The sequence below is a fragment of the Euprymna scolopes genome, chromosome 12, assembly GCF_053919585.1.
Source record: "Euprymna scolopes isolate OS-2025 chromosome 12, ASM5391958v1, whole genome shotgun sequence".
Classification (NCBI taxonomy): Eukaryota; Metazoa; Mollusca; class Cephalopoda; order Sepiida; family Sepiolidae; genus Euprymna; species Euprymna scolopes.
Genome location: NC_136493.1, coordinates 113094989 through 113110131, shown reverse-complemented (window position 1 = coordinate 113110131; position 15143 = coordinate 113094989). Strand labels below are relative to the sequence as shown.

General features: G+C 33.5%; 1 protein-coding gene across 1 annotated transcript in view; it reads right to left on the bottom strand.

The window, feature by feature from the left end:
* Positions 1-15143, bottom strand: part of LOC145291459 (uncharacterized) — a 55154-nt gene that overhangs the window by 15676 nt on the left and 24335 nt on the right. The window contains exons 2-5 of the mRNA XM_080137316.1: positions 14074-14330; positions 4970-5283; positions 1510-1746; positions 423-485 (exon numbers count right to left, since the gene is read on the bottom strand). Of these exons, the coding sequence (XP_079993442.1) occupies positions 423-485; positions 1510-1746; positions 4970-5283; positions 14074-14330 (871 nt within the window). The remainder of the gene's footprint in view (positions 1-422; positions 486-1509; positions 1747-4969; positions 5284-14073; positions 14331-15143) is intronic.

Sequence of the window (15143 nt, the reverse complement as noted above, 5' to 3'; positions counted from 1 at the left end):
CCAGGTACACAGAACGAAAATTATTTACAATGGTTGTACTTAGACGATCATGTTGTAAACTGTAGGGGAAGGTATTCCTGCAGTAATGTCTTACACAGGTAACCCCTCCCCCCCGCTCCTATAATGTAGCATTATCTCTACCTGCACTATGGTTGTCAAAATATTATTTGAAAATTTTTCAATAAAATTTTAAGGAATTTCACCATCAAATTCACATGGACCCAATATAAACTAATTTGTTCATGTTATTCTTCCCATTTTTTCTCCAATTTTTTTTTTTTTTTTAGTGATTTTTCTCAATTCAATCAAAATATATAAAAAAAAAAGTTTAATTAAAAATATTTTAAATAATTATTTCAAATTTTTTCAATAATTATCTCAATTCTTTTTCAATTTAAAAAAAAAAAGGTTTAACAACTCACCTGTTACTCACACTGATTGTCATAATTTTTGGTGATTCTCTCGGGACGGAACTTTCTCGCCACCTAAAATAAGCAAGAAATATACAAATGGAGAAAGAACAGCGAAGCGAGTGTTTGTGGTGTTGAGGAGGAGGGAGGGGGGCATTTTTATAATTAATGGAAATTCAACAGCACTCAACTAATTGTTTCAATTCAAAATTACAAAAAAGTTTACTCTTTCCTTTTATTTTTTGCTCCAAACAAGGCATATAGGTACTTCAACATAGGGATTCTGTCTAACAGAGGATTCTGAGGAGTTGAGACGAGCAAGATGTCTGTTCACATTACATTTAAACTTCTGCGGTTACTTTAGTCAGGAAGCAAGAAACAGGAAGGGATTTTAAAGTTTCGCAGTCTGAGGGGAGAAATTATTATAGTAGAAATAGGTTATTGGCACACAGTAATTACTTGCCTCGTAAAGAGAATGGTTGTTCTCTACAAAACAGAATCAATTATAACTGTGAAACTTATTTAGTATGTACATGGCACTCGTTTGGTTAAGCAATGACAAGATAGATATCGCTTGCACATAGAGCAGAGAGGTATTCTTCCAGTAAATTAAACTAACAATGTTTTATTTAAATGTCACATATATTTTTTTTTCCTGGTATCTGCAAATAAATCCATTTTACAGAAAAGAACCAGGGAAAACAAAAGAACAAAAAAAATGAATCACAAAAAAAAAAAAATGAACCATGGAAACAAATAAAATGAAACGATGAAAAAAAAAATAAATAAATAAATGAACCACGGAAATAAAAAAACAAACAAAAAATTTGAACCACGGAAACAAACAAACAAAAAATTTGAACCACGGAAACAAACAAACAAAAAATTTGAACCACGGAAACAAACAAACAAAAAATTTGAACCACGGAAACAAACAAACAAAAAATTTGAACCACGGAAACAAACAAACAAAAAATTTGAACCACGGAAACAAACAAACAAAAAATTTGAACCACGGAAAGAAAAAGGCAAGACTAAGAAAAAAAAAAAAAAAAAAAAAAACTAATGAAAAAACTAAAGATTAAAAATAAAAACTCACGGTCTTTTCCTGCCTCTGTTTTGAGTATTTACCGACGTCGTGCTGCCAAACTGCCTTACAGTCTTCTGGCTAGAGTTGGATTTTAATGAAAGCAAGCTGTTACTGGTCGTACGATTCAATTTTGGTGGGGTGAATCTATTTTGAAAACTTCTACCACGACCACGCATTCGACTGCGATTGCTCCAAGAGGTTTTCACAGAATTCCTTTGGAGCGAGTCTGTCTGTTTCTGCTGTTGTTGGTTTTGTAAAAAGAAAAAAAATTGGTTTAGAAGAATATGTGTTTCAAAAATTAAACACACTGAACACTTTGTAAAAAAAAAAAAAAATTTAATTAAAAAAAAGGAAAAAGCTGTTTTTTTATTAAAATGACTATTTTAGTACAATTATTCTTTATTTTTGTTCTTTTAATAATAAAATAAACTAAATATTCTGCATTGTATTGTTTTAATTGGACTTTTTTTTTAATTTACTATTTCAAATTTATAAATTACTAGCCTGGGTGACCGGCATTGCCCAGATGTTTGGAGGTGCGTGTTGAGCAAAAAAAAAAAAAAAAAAAATGTGACGTGTTTGCTGTTGCGTCTATCATCAAACCGGAAGTGACGTAGGTTTAAATTAAGGCTAGACAATCAAAAAGACGGGAGGATTTTCGAAAATATCGGACCCCCATCCCCCTGAAGAAGAGTGCCCAGTTGAGGGTGAAGGAATTAATGTTTCTGGCCAATTTTTCGATATTTGTCATCCAAAGGGTCGAGCTTCAAAATGATACCAATCATATGAAAATCTGTTGCCTCTGTCGAAAGCTTTAGGCAGACATACAAACATACATTTAAACTGACAGGTGAGATTGATATTATAGATTAATATAATGCTTATGTTGAAAAAAAAATAATTCAGGCATAAGTTTATTTCAATTAAAAGCAAAAATATTAAGCCAATATCAATACTTTAACAAAGTTATTCGAAATGGGTTCTGTTGATTAAATGCAACACTTTTGTAGCAATAAATTAATTTTGAAAATAGATTTTATCATGGTTTAAATTCAAACTCTTAATCTATTATAGCAACAAAATGTTTTTTCAAGTTGCTAGTATATAAATAAGCATTGGGTTTGCTAATAAACATCCGATGATGACATTTTTTACACTTCTAAAGAAGGAAGTTTTCCATCAGAGAATGGTCTCATGACAACAGAACAGATACTACACTACCTGCTTTTCTACTGAATTGAGCACAAAATAGATTGTATAGTTCATCTGAAAATAACCGGCAAGGGAGAAAACTCATTTTACATTGAAAACTATAATGGAAATAGTCTACCTTAAGTTTAGAAAGGTGCTAACAAATAAAAATCAAAAGCAGAAATAACTTTACTGCATCCCTAATAGATAAAGCTAATTATACACACACACACGTTTTGAATGCCTACTAGACACTGTCCTCGAGTGTCTAAGGTCTCTCTGTACAGGGGTTTGTCAGAACAATATGGAGTGAGGATACTTTTTCCATAGAAGTAAACCCTGACCAAATATTCAACATCACATAGTATTCGCTGCCCAAAAAAAAGATCTCCTCGGTACGGCTAACCTACATTAGCTTTTACGATGAATGGTACACCTCACCAAGTGATGTTACCTCAAGTAATAGCACGAAGCTGGATACTCCACCAGACTAGATAAATTCTTGTCCTGGAATCCAGTAAGACCAAGAGACCAAAATGAAAGATATACTACAACGTATGAAAATGGTTAATTGGGGAGAGGAGAATTATGTTCTAAATTTCTTTACTAATTCAATGTTTGAGAGATAAAGAACTTAAATGGAACATTGGGATATCTATGTATCTCATATAGATTTCAAGTGTTGGCCCCAGGTTGTGAGCCCCTTGATTTTTGAGAACTTCGACTGAAGTAAAATGAAACAAAAAGTTAAATTACATTTTAGTTACCACAAAAATCGATCCACACTCATGATTTTAAAAATATAGGCGAACATGCTGGTCGTAAAATTTGCTTAAATATATTTTGATTTATCCAGATTTTGTATATATTATAATCAAGCACATCATTCTGTATTGAGTATTTCATGATATTGTACCCAATATATAGTTGTGATCTCAAAAGTAAAAAAATAATGTGACTTGGGTGCTATCAGCCAGAATCCAAACTAAAAACAAAATTTGAAAGCAAAAAAAAAAAAATGGAGAGAGACAGAGATAAATAGTTGATCCTCTCCTCACCAAAAAATACAGCTTTCAAATCGTAGACTGCTTCAGCCATTTCTGGAGTAAAAAAATAAATATATGTACGTCTTTGTACAACTAACTTACAAGGAATCTTGTTTAAGAAGTTTTTTTGATCGAGCTTATTTGTATCAATTTTATGAGGAATATATGAGACAAAAAAAAAAAAAAAAAATACTTGTACAGTTTAATCAAGACATTAAAAAATGAAAAAAGGTTATATTGTACGTATCCGTTTTTGATTGAAGATCTCCGAAAAAAAAAAATTCACTTAATTTAATCGAGTATTTTTTTAATTTTTTTTACAGCAGGAAACGTTTTTATGACAGCACATTGAAGGTAGCCAACTTGAAGTTTTTGAACACGCCAAAGGGAGATAACTCAGTTTAAAGCGCCGACATTCCCTCCCCATCTTTAATACTAGCTTTTCTTCCTAAAAATTGAACCTTTTGCTTGGTATCATAATTTGTTTTTTTTCGCTGTAAAAACTACTTGATGAAATTAAGTGGAATTTTTTTCCGGAGAACTTCATTTCATAACAGATACGTACAATATAAAGTTTTTTTTATATTTTCATTTTTAATGTCTTGATTAAACTGTACAAGTATCAGAAAAAAAAAAAAAAAGCTATAGTTTTATATATTCTCATGATTTATAGATAAGGGATGTTCCAAAAGTAATGCATCCTATATTTTTTTTTTTATTCTGTCCAAACTGATCAGAGGGATTGCAAATTGCTTTGTTATGACTGAACTTAGGTATTCAGCACCAGAAAGTTTCATCTCTGTTGTAGATATTGACAGTGTGAGACTAACAAAGCAACTCCTGTCATGGACGTGTGTCAAAAGGAGAGACGAGTCATTGAATTCCTCCATGCAGGAAAAAATTGGATCACTCAACATTCATCGGCGCCTGTTGAACATTTACAAAGTCTATGCAGTTGATGTCAGCACAGTTAGGAGATAGGTTCATTGATTTCAGAGTGGCAAAGTTCGCTCTTGACTTTTACAGCTGGCAGAAGTGTATCGAGAATGGTGGTGACCATGTAGAAAAATAAATTCTGGAGCACAAAAGGTTTTAATGTTATCATTCCCGTTTTCGTAGGTCTTTAACGTCTTAGTTTTTGAGTTGAGAAATAGGAGGCCTTAGTTTTGGAACAACCCTCGTACACATGGCAACTCTTATGACATCAAAGTAAAAATACATCTTTACTTACTGTAAGTCCTCGTTTAACCGCGACAAAGTTTGTTCTTCTCACTTGAGCATTTATCTTCGATAAAGTCGTCTTTGCTTTCCGCAAAGCTTGAATGGCTTGCTTCTGCTGCTGCTGATATCTTCTTGGTTTTCCGCGTGTACCAACACTACCACCGCGGATTCGGATTCGTCCACGGCCAACTCCACGTGCATCACTACGACTAACGCCACGACCTACACCACGAGCCCCACGCTTACCGATAGAGGGTCGGGAGGAAGATATGCCACGACTCTGACCTCTCGCTTTCTGCGGCACATTTTTCTTGAAGTTGGTTTTCTGAAGGGGGAATAAATAAAATAAATAGATTTAAATGAATAATAACTCTTAAATACCATAACTGAAAATAAAAATTCTGAAAACTTGATGTTCAATTTTTAGAGAAGTGTTGATTTTGTTTTGAAAGTCATACATAAAAATATATTTTTGTTTTTAAATTATGACGTGACACCATACATTCTTATTATTTATATCGACGTTGACATGGAAGTGGTTTTACTAAAAATCAAAATCATTGTGTCACCGATATAAGGGAACTGAATAAGTAAATTTTATTAACTACTTTTGATGAAACAAAACAGGTGCCTGTGCAATATAACCCAATTTAAAATAAATATTTTAGACAAAAAAAAACAAAAAAAAACACTTGTGCAACTAGCACTGTATAACAAGTGCATAAACACCATAATTTTTATTAACAAATTTTATGCAAATCAATTTCTAATATTTTTGGAAGAAATCAGTCATTTTGGCATCATTGTTACACTGTTATATCATTGTTGTCAGTTTAATTTTTCAAGATAATTGACAGTAACTTTTTATAGCTCCAACAACAATGTGGGTATCATATAAAACAGTGAATGCGATTCTAAATCATATGCAGGACGCAGTTTACTTAATCTATACGGTGACATCTATGCTGATGACACGACCATCTATGGCAACACATCAAAGGCTGCAAATGACAACGTTCTCTGATTCTCTCTCCTCAGATCTTGAGCGCGTGGTTCAGTGGGGGAAGAGGTGGCTGGTTACCTGTAATGCATCTAAGACCAAGCTCCTATCATTACATCATAAACGCTCTGATCCCCATCTGGCATCAATTGAAATGAATGGCTCTCGTCTAGGGGAGGCCCCATGTTTCGATAAGCTTCTGGGTTTGACCTTTACTCCTGATCTGAAATGGAACACACACATAAAGTCTGTGGCCAAGGTCGCTGGGAAAATGGTGGGATCCTTCTACCGCTCCAGAAGATATCTCACTACTGATGCAATTCTCTATCTATATAAAAGCCAAGTACGTCCAAGGATGGAATACTGCTGCCACATCTGGGCAGGAGCTGCTAAAAACAGCCTATCCTGCCTTGACAGAGTACAAAATAAACTTTGTGGCTTAGTGAGTGATGCCCATTTCTCTTTCCTGCAACCTCTCTCCCACAGAAGAGACTTTGCGAGCCTGTCTCTATTTTATCGTTATTTCCATGGCAACTGCTCGTCTGAGCTCTATTCTCTGGTCTCCCCTCGCCAACCTTTCACAAAAAACACCCGACTAGCTGAAACCACCGTCAATAATTTTCCCCACTCTTTATCCGTGTCTAAATCAAAACGTAGATTCCATGAACAAAGCTTCTTTCTTAGAACTGCATGGCTGTGGAACTCTCTGTCACTTGCCTGTCCCCCCCCCCAATTCAACTTGGACGTCTTCAAGTCCAACACAAACAAATTCCTGATGAACCGCCCCCTTAAGTAATGACACCTTATCAAATTCGCAATACTATTACTACAATACTATCCCATTGACTACTGTACAAACAATAACCCTTATCCCCGAGTGGCTCCTGGGCCTTGATAAGTGGTGACCCACCTTAAAAAAAAAAAAAAAAAAAAAAATCCATACATGGGATCCTGACAGCTACTACAGGGTGGCTCACTTAAAAGTAGCCCTATCTAATCTTTCTCTAATCAATTTGTTTGTTTCTTTTCAGATAAAGCAGCCCACTTAAAGGTAGTCCGATCTCTCTAATCTTTTTCTTAACGACCAACTAACACCACAAGACAAAACGCAATTATTTTCCCAACAAGATTTCCAACTACATGCTACACGTCTCACAGATCACAGACATGAGTTCATGACATGTTTACAGAAGAGAAACAATAAGCAAAGGAGGCCAAGATCAAAGTGTAGTATCTGTTCTTCAGATGCTACACTTCAATTTCTTGTTCTCTTTCAGTGGAGGAGAGATCCTTCACGACTGAGACAATTTTTATTTTTGTTCCTTTTCCCCATATTAAAAAACGACCCTGGTGTCTAACTGTCCCGTGGGGAGGCATTGTAAATAGGAACAATAAGCAAAGGGTTATGGCCACCAGGTTTCCCAGACTTGTCGTGATTTTTATCTTGGGGGGGGGGGATTTCAAAACAAAAAGTTTATGAAGATAATCCTCACAATCTAGACCAACTAAAGAACATTACCAACGCCATCAGGAGGATCAGCAGGGAAAGTCTACAGGCAATATCTACAAACGTTAAACATGCCCAGAAATGCATAGATGTCATATGGTGTATTTCTTCTCTCCTTTTCTTGTGATGCAAGCTCGCACACACTTGCTAATTTACATACATGCTTTAACAGCTGCTGCTGCTAATAAGTTTGCTAACCAGTTATTCTTTGGCTGCTGCTGATTTTCTCACCTGCACCCATACATGCTCTGTTACATTGTTTCACACCATATCAACTGTTTTTGAGTTATTTACTGCCAAATCCATTTTTAAGTATCAAGTTCTGTTATATATTAAGGGCTTTACATAAATAGCGATTAAGTTAGCTAGTGTGGATTTTGACAATGGTCACACTGAGTGCATGATAACCCAGGTCTGTAAAACAGAATCGTTCCAGGATTGAATGAAAGATGGGTGACAGTTGAGACAGGAGGCAACAGATTAAACACCATAAACAAAACAGACAATGAAGGAAATCGTCACGTTTTGGAATGGAGCAAAAAAGAACTAAGGTTTTCAGATCAATCTCTCTATGGAAGCCATGCGAAGGAGACATGACCAAGAACGTAGAAAACTTGTAATCTAAGGTGCAAGTCACTTCGATATCTGTCCGTGCACGCCACTCATCATTTGTCAAGTTAGAAAGTTTAAGAATAGCAAGCTAAGATAACAGTTGTCCGAGCTCCAATCTATGCCCCCCCCCTTGCTGAACTTTCATGAAAAACACTCGTCTAGCTGAAACAACTATCAATAATTTCCCACATACTTTATCTGTGCCCAAACCTAAATGTGGATTCCATGAACAAAGTTTCTTTCTTAGAACTGCACACTTTCATTTGTCTGCTTTCCAACTGACTACAATATGGTCGTCTTCAAGTCCAACGTAAACAAGTTCTTGATGAGCTATCACCTTAAGTAATCTAACAAATTTTCACTAATGATTACTACGATATTGTCCCATTGACTACTGTACATTCATCAACCCTTATCCTCGAGTGGCCTTTGGGCCTTGATAGGTGGTGACTTTGTAAAAAAAAAAAAAAGTCTAAGTCTCGCTCTCTGAGATAATTTTCTTCAAATACAATTTATGAAAACTCAGCAAGCGTCACCTTGTGTATTACTCTCTACACACACACACATATATATATTTAGTAGAAATGGTAATTAAAAACCTGAAGAGAGTGCTTAATACTGCTGTAGAGCAAATATGCATTTTATTTATTTTTTTTTTTAAATACGGTAAAAAATAAACCATATATATATATATATATATATATATATATATATATATATATATATATGTATATATATAAATAAATATAAAATGACTGGATGAAAACGCCCCACACATGAATGATGCACGTATGTATAAAGATCTTTATTTTGTTATTATAATTTTGTTTATATCTTCAAATATGGTTTGGTTATTTTGTAAAGGAAAATTGTTTTTGTTTTTTAGCATTGCAGCACATAATCAAATTTCGCGAAAGGCGTAAAAAAAAAAAACAAAAAAAACATCAATGTCTGGGAGGCGGGCGGGGGGGGGGGCGATCTCCAGCTATCACTGTTGCTACTAAATCAGGCTAAGTTCTGAAAAGTTATTTCATCACGTCTTTGGTTTCTCTTATTAGGAACTGCAGACATCCATTAAAAGCAGAGACAAATTTTTATTTTATTACTTGAAAAGTACAGAAATTAACAGGATTGAATAAAAAAAAAAAAAAAAAAAAAAAAAGAAAGATAATATGGGTTCAGAGTAAAGAGCAGAAGTATTGAGAAGTCCTCATTCACCGCCAGGCAACACCAAATAGGTCTGTGCTGTGATTATAGATGCCCCCACCCCCAAAAAAGTGTTAGGAAGTGAAAAAAAGAGGAAATAAATTTATCAGCAGAACAAAGTTTATAAGTGAAATTAGAAAGACAATGGAATGGAAATTGTTCACAAAGGCACACAAAGGAAAGCTGAAATAAGATTGTTAATCAAAGTGTGGCAGTAATTGGGATGAAGGACCGGACATAGAAGTTAATATATTTATGTTATGATGACTGAACTTATGAATTCATGATCTAAAAGTTTCATCCCTATTGCAGATATTGGCAGCGTGAGACGCTAAGAAAGCAACCCCTGTCATGGACATGCGGCAGAAGCAAAGATATGTTATTGAATAGAAAAAAATTAAACTGATTAACTGTTGAATGCTTATGAAGCAGATACATCTGATGTCAGCACAGGAGATAAGTTTGATTTCAGAGTGTCGACAGAAATGCGAGCGACAAAGTGCACTCCAGACACCCGTGCACAGTCACCATCCACATCGCTGGCAAAAGTGTACTGAGAATCATGGTGACTATTTAGTAAAATAAATTCTGGAGTAAAAAAGATTGCTCGTTTTAATAGTACCACTCTTGTCTTCATAGTTTTCAACATTTATTTTAGTTTAAAAAAATAGGAGGCCTTACTTTTGGAATGGCCCTTGTGTTTGTTATATTAACCAGACATAAGTAAATACCAGCTACGTACAAGAGTACAATGGAGAAATTCAAATTTTCTGCAAGTTATAAAGATTCAGAACTAGTTATATATATATATATATAAAACATTAATTACAACATTTTCCTTTTAATTATCTCATGCAGATTGGCATCAATATATGAGGGTTACCCTCGGCAAACTTATTTTGATCAAATATTAAACTTCATTGCACTGTTGCATCCACTATGGTTATGCAATTTTCGACAGCTATGTATCTAGAAAACAGAGCTATTAAACCTGACATAGTGATATGGGACAAGAATGGGAAAGAAGCAACCTTAGAAGAAGTTAGTGTCCCCAATGTTGAGAGGTTAAACGAAACTGAAAGCAAAAAAGAACGAAATCCGAGGTCTTATGTAGGACACGAAAAGAAACTTGAATCTTATCATTCCAATAATTATAAAAGCAACCAAGCTCATGAAAAAGAATTTCAAAAACTACCCTGCAAATATAACTTGTGAACCAAGTGCAAAAAAGATACAAACGATTGCACTTAAAGAGACATTTAAAAGATTTCTTGGTTCAAATGTATGGCATCCTGTAGGATGCTTTATCTCAAGCTAGGACAAAATAAGAAAATTTTAAAAAAAAAGAAAAAAAAAAAAGGGTTTCTTGTAAAAAAATAAGTTTTTTTGATCAAATACTGAATGATATTGCAATGTTTCTTTTATATTTACACCATTTGAATTATAATAAAATATAAAATTAAATAGGTAAATATTACCCATCTGAATCAGTAATGCATACTAATTTAATGACGACTAACCATTTTCAGAAATGAAGATTAATTAAATTCAATAACTATTTTTCTTATCCAATCTCAGTCATCCATAAATCCCATGTTAAATTTATCTTAAGAGTTAGGCAACAATTGTGGTAAGGTTAGGCAGCGCCCATGCATGTTCTATATTTATGTTATATTATATCTAGTGGTTTGCAAAACATTATTGGAGAGATTTGGATCTTTGCAAAGTTTTAGATGTCAGTGTTTTTAGAACAACAAAAAAACTAAGTCCATCATTTGCCCCCCCCCCCCACCATTTAACCCAAACATCCCCAAGGCCTTAACATATTTAAATTTGAGTACTACACCACAAAAAAAAAAAAAAGAAAAAGAAAAAATGATTAAATCCATCATTGCCCCCCCCCCCTCCGCCCAATTTAGTCCCAAAAGTCCCCAATGCCTTAACATATTTAAATTTAAGTTCAGCACCATGCAGAACTGCTAAATAGACATACAAAGAAAATTTGGGATAAATATGGTAAAGTAGTCCCAAAAATGAAGTGTTTTTATTAGCCCTAAAAGGGCCCTTGGGGCACACCCAAGAGTTATCGCGAAGTATAGACAAACAAAATGATATAGAAATCTGTTAGTTACAACTTTTCAGAAAGTTTTATAAAAATCCAAGCCATCAATGTTTTTAATACGCACAAAAGTGTCAATTTTAGCCATTTTAACCCGAAAGGCAATCCTAGGGGGCAACCGGAGTTTTCCCGGAAAATCCATTCTATTACTTTTTTACTTATATCATACTTAATTTTTGTGCAAAATTAAAAAAAAATTCCGAGGCATAGTTATTGAGAAAAGCACGGATTGACAAGAGTGAATTTACAGGTTCATCCTCCTTTTGTTGGGGAGGACCAAAAAAATTTTTATAATCTTAAAAAGATCTCTTGGTTCAAATGTGTAGGATAGCAAGTGAATGACTGGCATCCTGTAGGATGCTCCATTCTCAGCTCTCAAAAACCCAACTTATTTTTCTCAAATATTGGACAATATAGCAAACAGAATATATAATGCAATATTTTCTCTTTAGATTTACAACATTGATTTTATTATTTGGATTAATAAAAAGCTGTGGAATTCATATATTTCATAATAAACTACTCACAGGATTTTAAGGTTCTCATGAATGAATTCATGTCCATCGTCACTTAGTAAGTTGATAGCTCGGAAACTGGACTAGTTCATACACCAAACCCTAGTGATTTGAAAAGCATAAAATACTATAGTTTGGTATGTGGACTACAATGGTTTGGGAGAATATTTAGTACTAAATATAATTTTTCTAAGCAAAATTTATGCAAAAATAGGCAATTTTGAATCAAATTGTAAGAAAACTGTATTTAAAATGGGAGGAAGGAGACAGGAAATTATTCTTTGATCAAGCAAAAAAAAAAATAAATAAATAAATAAATCATCTTCCACATATCATGAATCATTTGAAGTCTTGGTTTTCATGGCAAAATTAATATTTTCAGAGAAAATGTCATAAGAGGGAATAGCAAGAAAAGACTGGAAGAGGAAGGCAAAAAAGGAAATGGGTAAGAAAGATTGATAGGAAGAGAGGACAAAAAATGAAATTCAACTCAATAGCAACAAAAAAAAAAATGAATAAATAATGAGGTCAGGTTCTAGCCATTTGGCAGAAAGTATCCTTTTCTAAAAAAAAAAAAAAAAAAAAAAAAAAAAATACTTTCAAAATCAGAACTGATGACCATGAAAGGCTTTATGATTAAAGCATAATTCCACTTTTCTGGATTTTGAAAAAGAAAAAGGTTTGTTTGTTTGTTCTGTTTTACGGCATATCAACCACTTTGGGGTCATTTAATGCCGAAAGGTTAGTTATGTTGTTATATATTGGTTTGTTCTTCTTGTTTTTTTTTTGGGGGGGGGGATCTTTCCTTATATTTTTGTGTATATTTTAATCTCTTTCAGAAAATTGATAATTTTTTGGGGATCAATTTTGTTTAATATTGTCTTTAGATTGTTTTCTTGGAAATACTTTGTTCGGGTTTGTTCAAGGTCAATGCAGTTTGTCAGTATATGGTGTATTGTATAGGGTTCTTGACACGTTATACAGTTTGGTGTCTCCTCCCCTTTTAGTAGATGTGACTGGGTGATGTGAGTGTGACCTATTCGCAGTCTGGTCATTACTACCTCTTCCTTTCTTGTTAACTTTTTGGTGTCTCTCGTTCCAATATTTGGTGTTATTTGGAATAATTTGTTTTTTGTACATGAGCTCCAGAAAGAAAAAAGGTGCCAAGACTAGTCATAATATTTGTTTAAAAAAAAAAATTAATAAAATAATAAAAAAAAAAAAGATAACAGAAGCAGTTCTTGTCCAGAATCCCCACCCCATATTTAAAAAAAAAAAAAAAAAAAAAAAATCTGTATGATGTACGTAGCCATGACGAAATGAAAATATCATTCTGTAGTAGTAACTCTTCTAATGCACTCACCTCCAAAAGACAGAAAATCTGTTCTGTTTGCTGTCAACACAGGGGCTGAGAGAGGAAGAAGAGTAAGCGACGTGGTTGGTTTTATGGGAAAGAGGGAAACTAACTGCGAGAATTCCCAAGTGCTTTTGCTCAAGCAAAGAAAACGGTGAAAGGAGAGAAAAGTCCCTGCCTAAATAAAGTTCCAGCTCAAGGTGAGAAAGAAAGTGAGGCTGAAGGACACAGCAGTTTTCATTTTCCAAAGATCATAGATTTATAAAGTGATTTAAACTAAGAAAATCAAATTTTATGACTAAGGGAGGAGTGACTCATGTGTAGCCAGCTTGAAAATAATCAAGAAACAAGGGAGATAACTCAATATCCAAACAAGCAAAACTTTTTGTTGTAATGTCTACAAAATTCCCATTAATCACTTAAAAATAATTTTCTTATTTAAAAATAAAACTAACTTACATGATTTTGGGAATATAATATTTTAATTTTGTTGTATCATTATCCAGATTTTTTTTCTTTATTTTGTTTTTTTAATAGAGGGGCGAATTCAAGATAAGTACCCAGGACACTATCAGTTTCGATGTGAACCTGTAATGCAACAAATATGATAACAGTGGGTTTCAAACAACGATGAGTTAATAGCTGCAATCTTTGACAAGTTATTAAAACATCATCCATGCAGGAGACTTTGGCATACTAAGAAGCATAACTGTTCACCGCTTGCAAAGAGTTGCATCCCTTTCTTTGCTTGGGTTTTATTTGAAAAAAAAAAAAAAAAAAAAAAGATTCAAAGTTTTCAAACCTGATTATTTGTCTTCCTGTTCAAAGGACTGCTGCTGCCTTTAGAATCTGTAGTGGGTTTACGCAGAGATCGGACATTTCTACTAGATCCACGTGATCTAGCAGCCCCTCTCCTTTGGCCCCTCTTTATCGTAAATGAAGATCTATTGTTCCAGTTGCCACGTCCACGAGATTGACCACCACGGCCAAAACCGCCTCGACCACGTTGACTTCGACCACGAGAACCCCTTTTTGATGTGTTCAGCTTAATGATGTCATCTGAAAGGAAAAATTTTGAATTTGATTCATGTAAGATGACGAAGTGATGGTGTTTTGGGAGTTTCTTGGTATACAAATATTACAAATACTAGACATTTTTACCCTTAAAAAAAAAAAACAGGCAAGAGTTATAGCTCATTAGGTACCTCCAAACGGTTGTGTAGAACGTCATCATTATACACAATAAGTAGTGATGTCATCATTTCGTGTGTTTACTATAGTTTGGGTCAATTTCTATGGAAGATCATTTATGCAGAAATTTATGAATAAATCAAATGTACAATAAAAAATGGCTAAAAACAATAAAAGACTGACCTTTTATAAAACGAAGAGATTTTTAATAATGAATTATACAGACGATAATTCATTTTAACCTGTTCTGTTGATACATGTATCTAAAGATATTGGTGTTTTACAGGCGTCCATACTTTTTGGAAAAAAAAAAAAAAAAAAAAAGGGCGCAAATTTTGATTATCACCTCTGTCATTTTAAATAATCAAATCCAAACGAATTTTTATTTTTTTTTTAGTCGATTTTGCTTTTGTAATTTTTATTATCTCAAAGTCAGATATTCTATTATATGAATATATATTTTTTTATTATTGGAAACCTGTTACACAAAAAAAAGCTGTTTAAACTTCATATCGCATAATATTTGAATTTAATATCATTTAAAGATTAAAAAAAAATTTTTTTTTATAATTCTGTTTTTTTTTTTGTTATAATTCAAATAATTATATTACCGAGACAAAAAAAAAAAAAAAAATAATAAAAAAATAATCAAGAAAATTTTTTTTTTTTTTAACATAATAT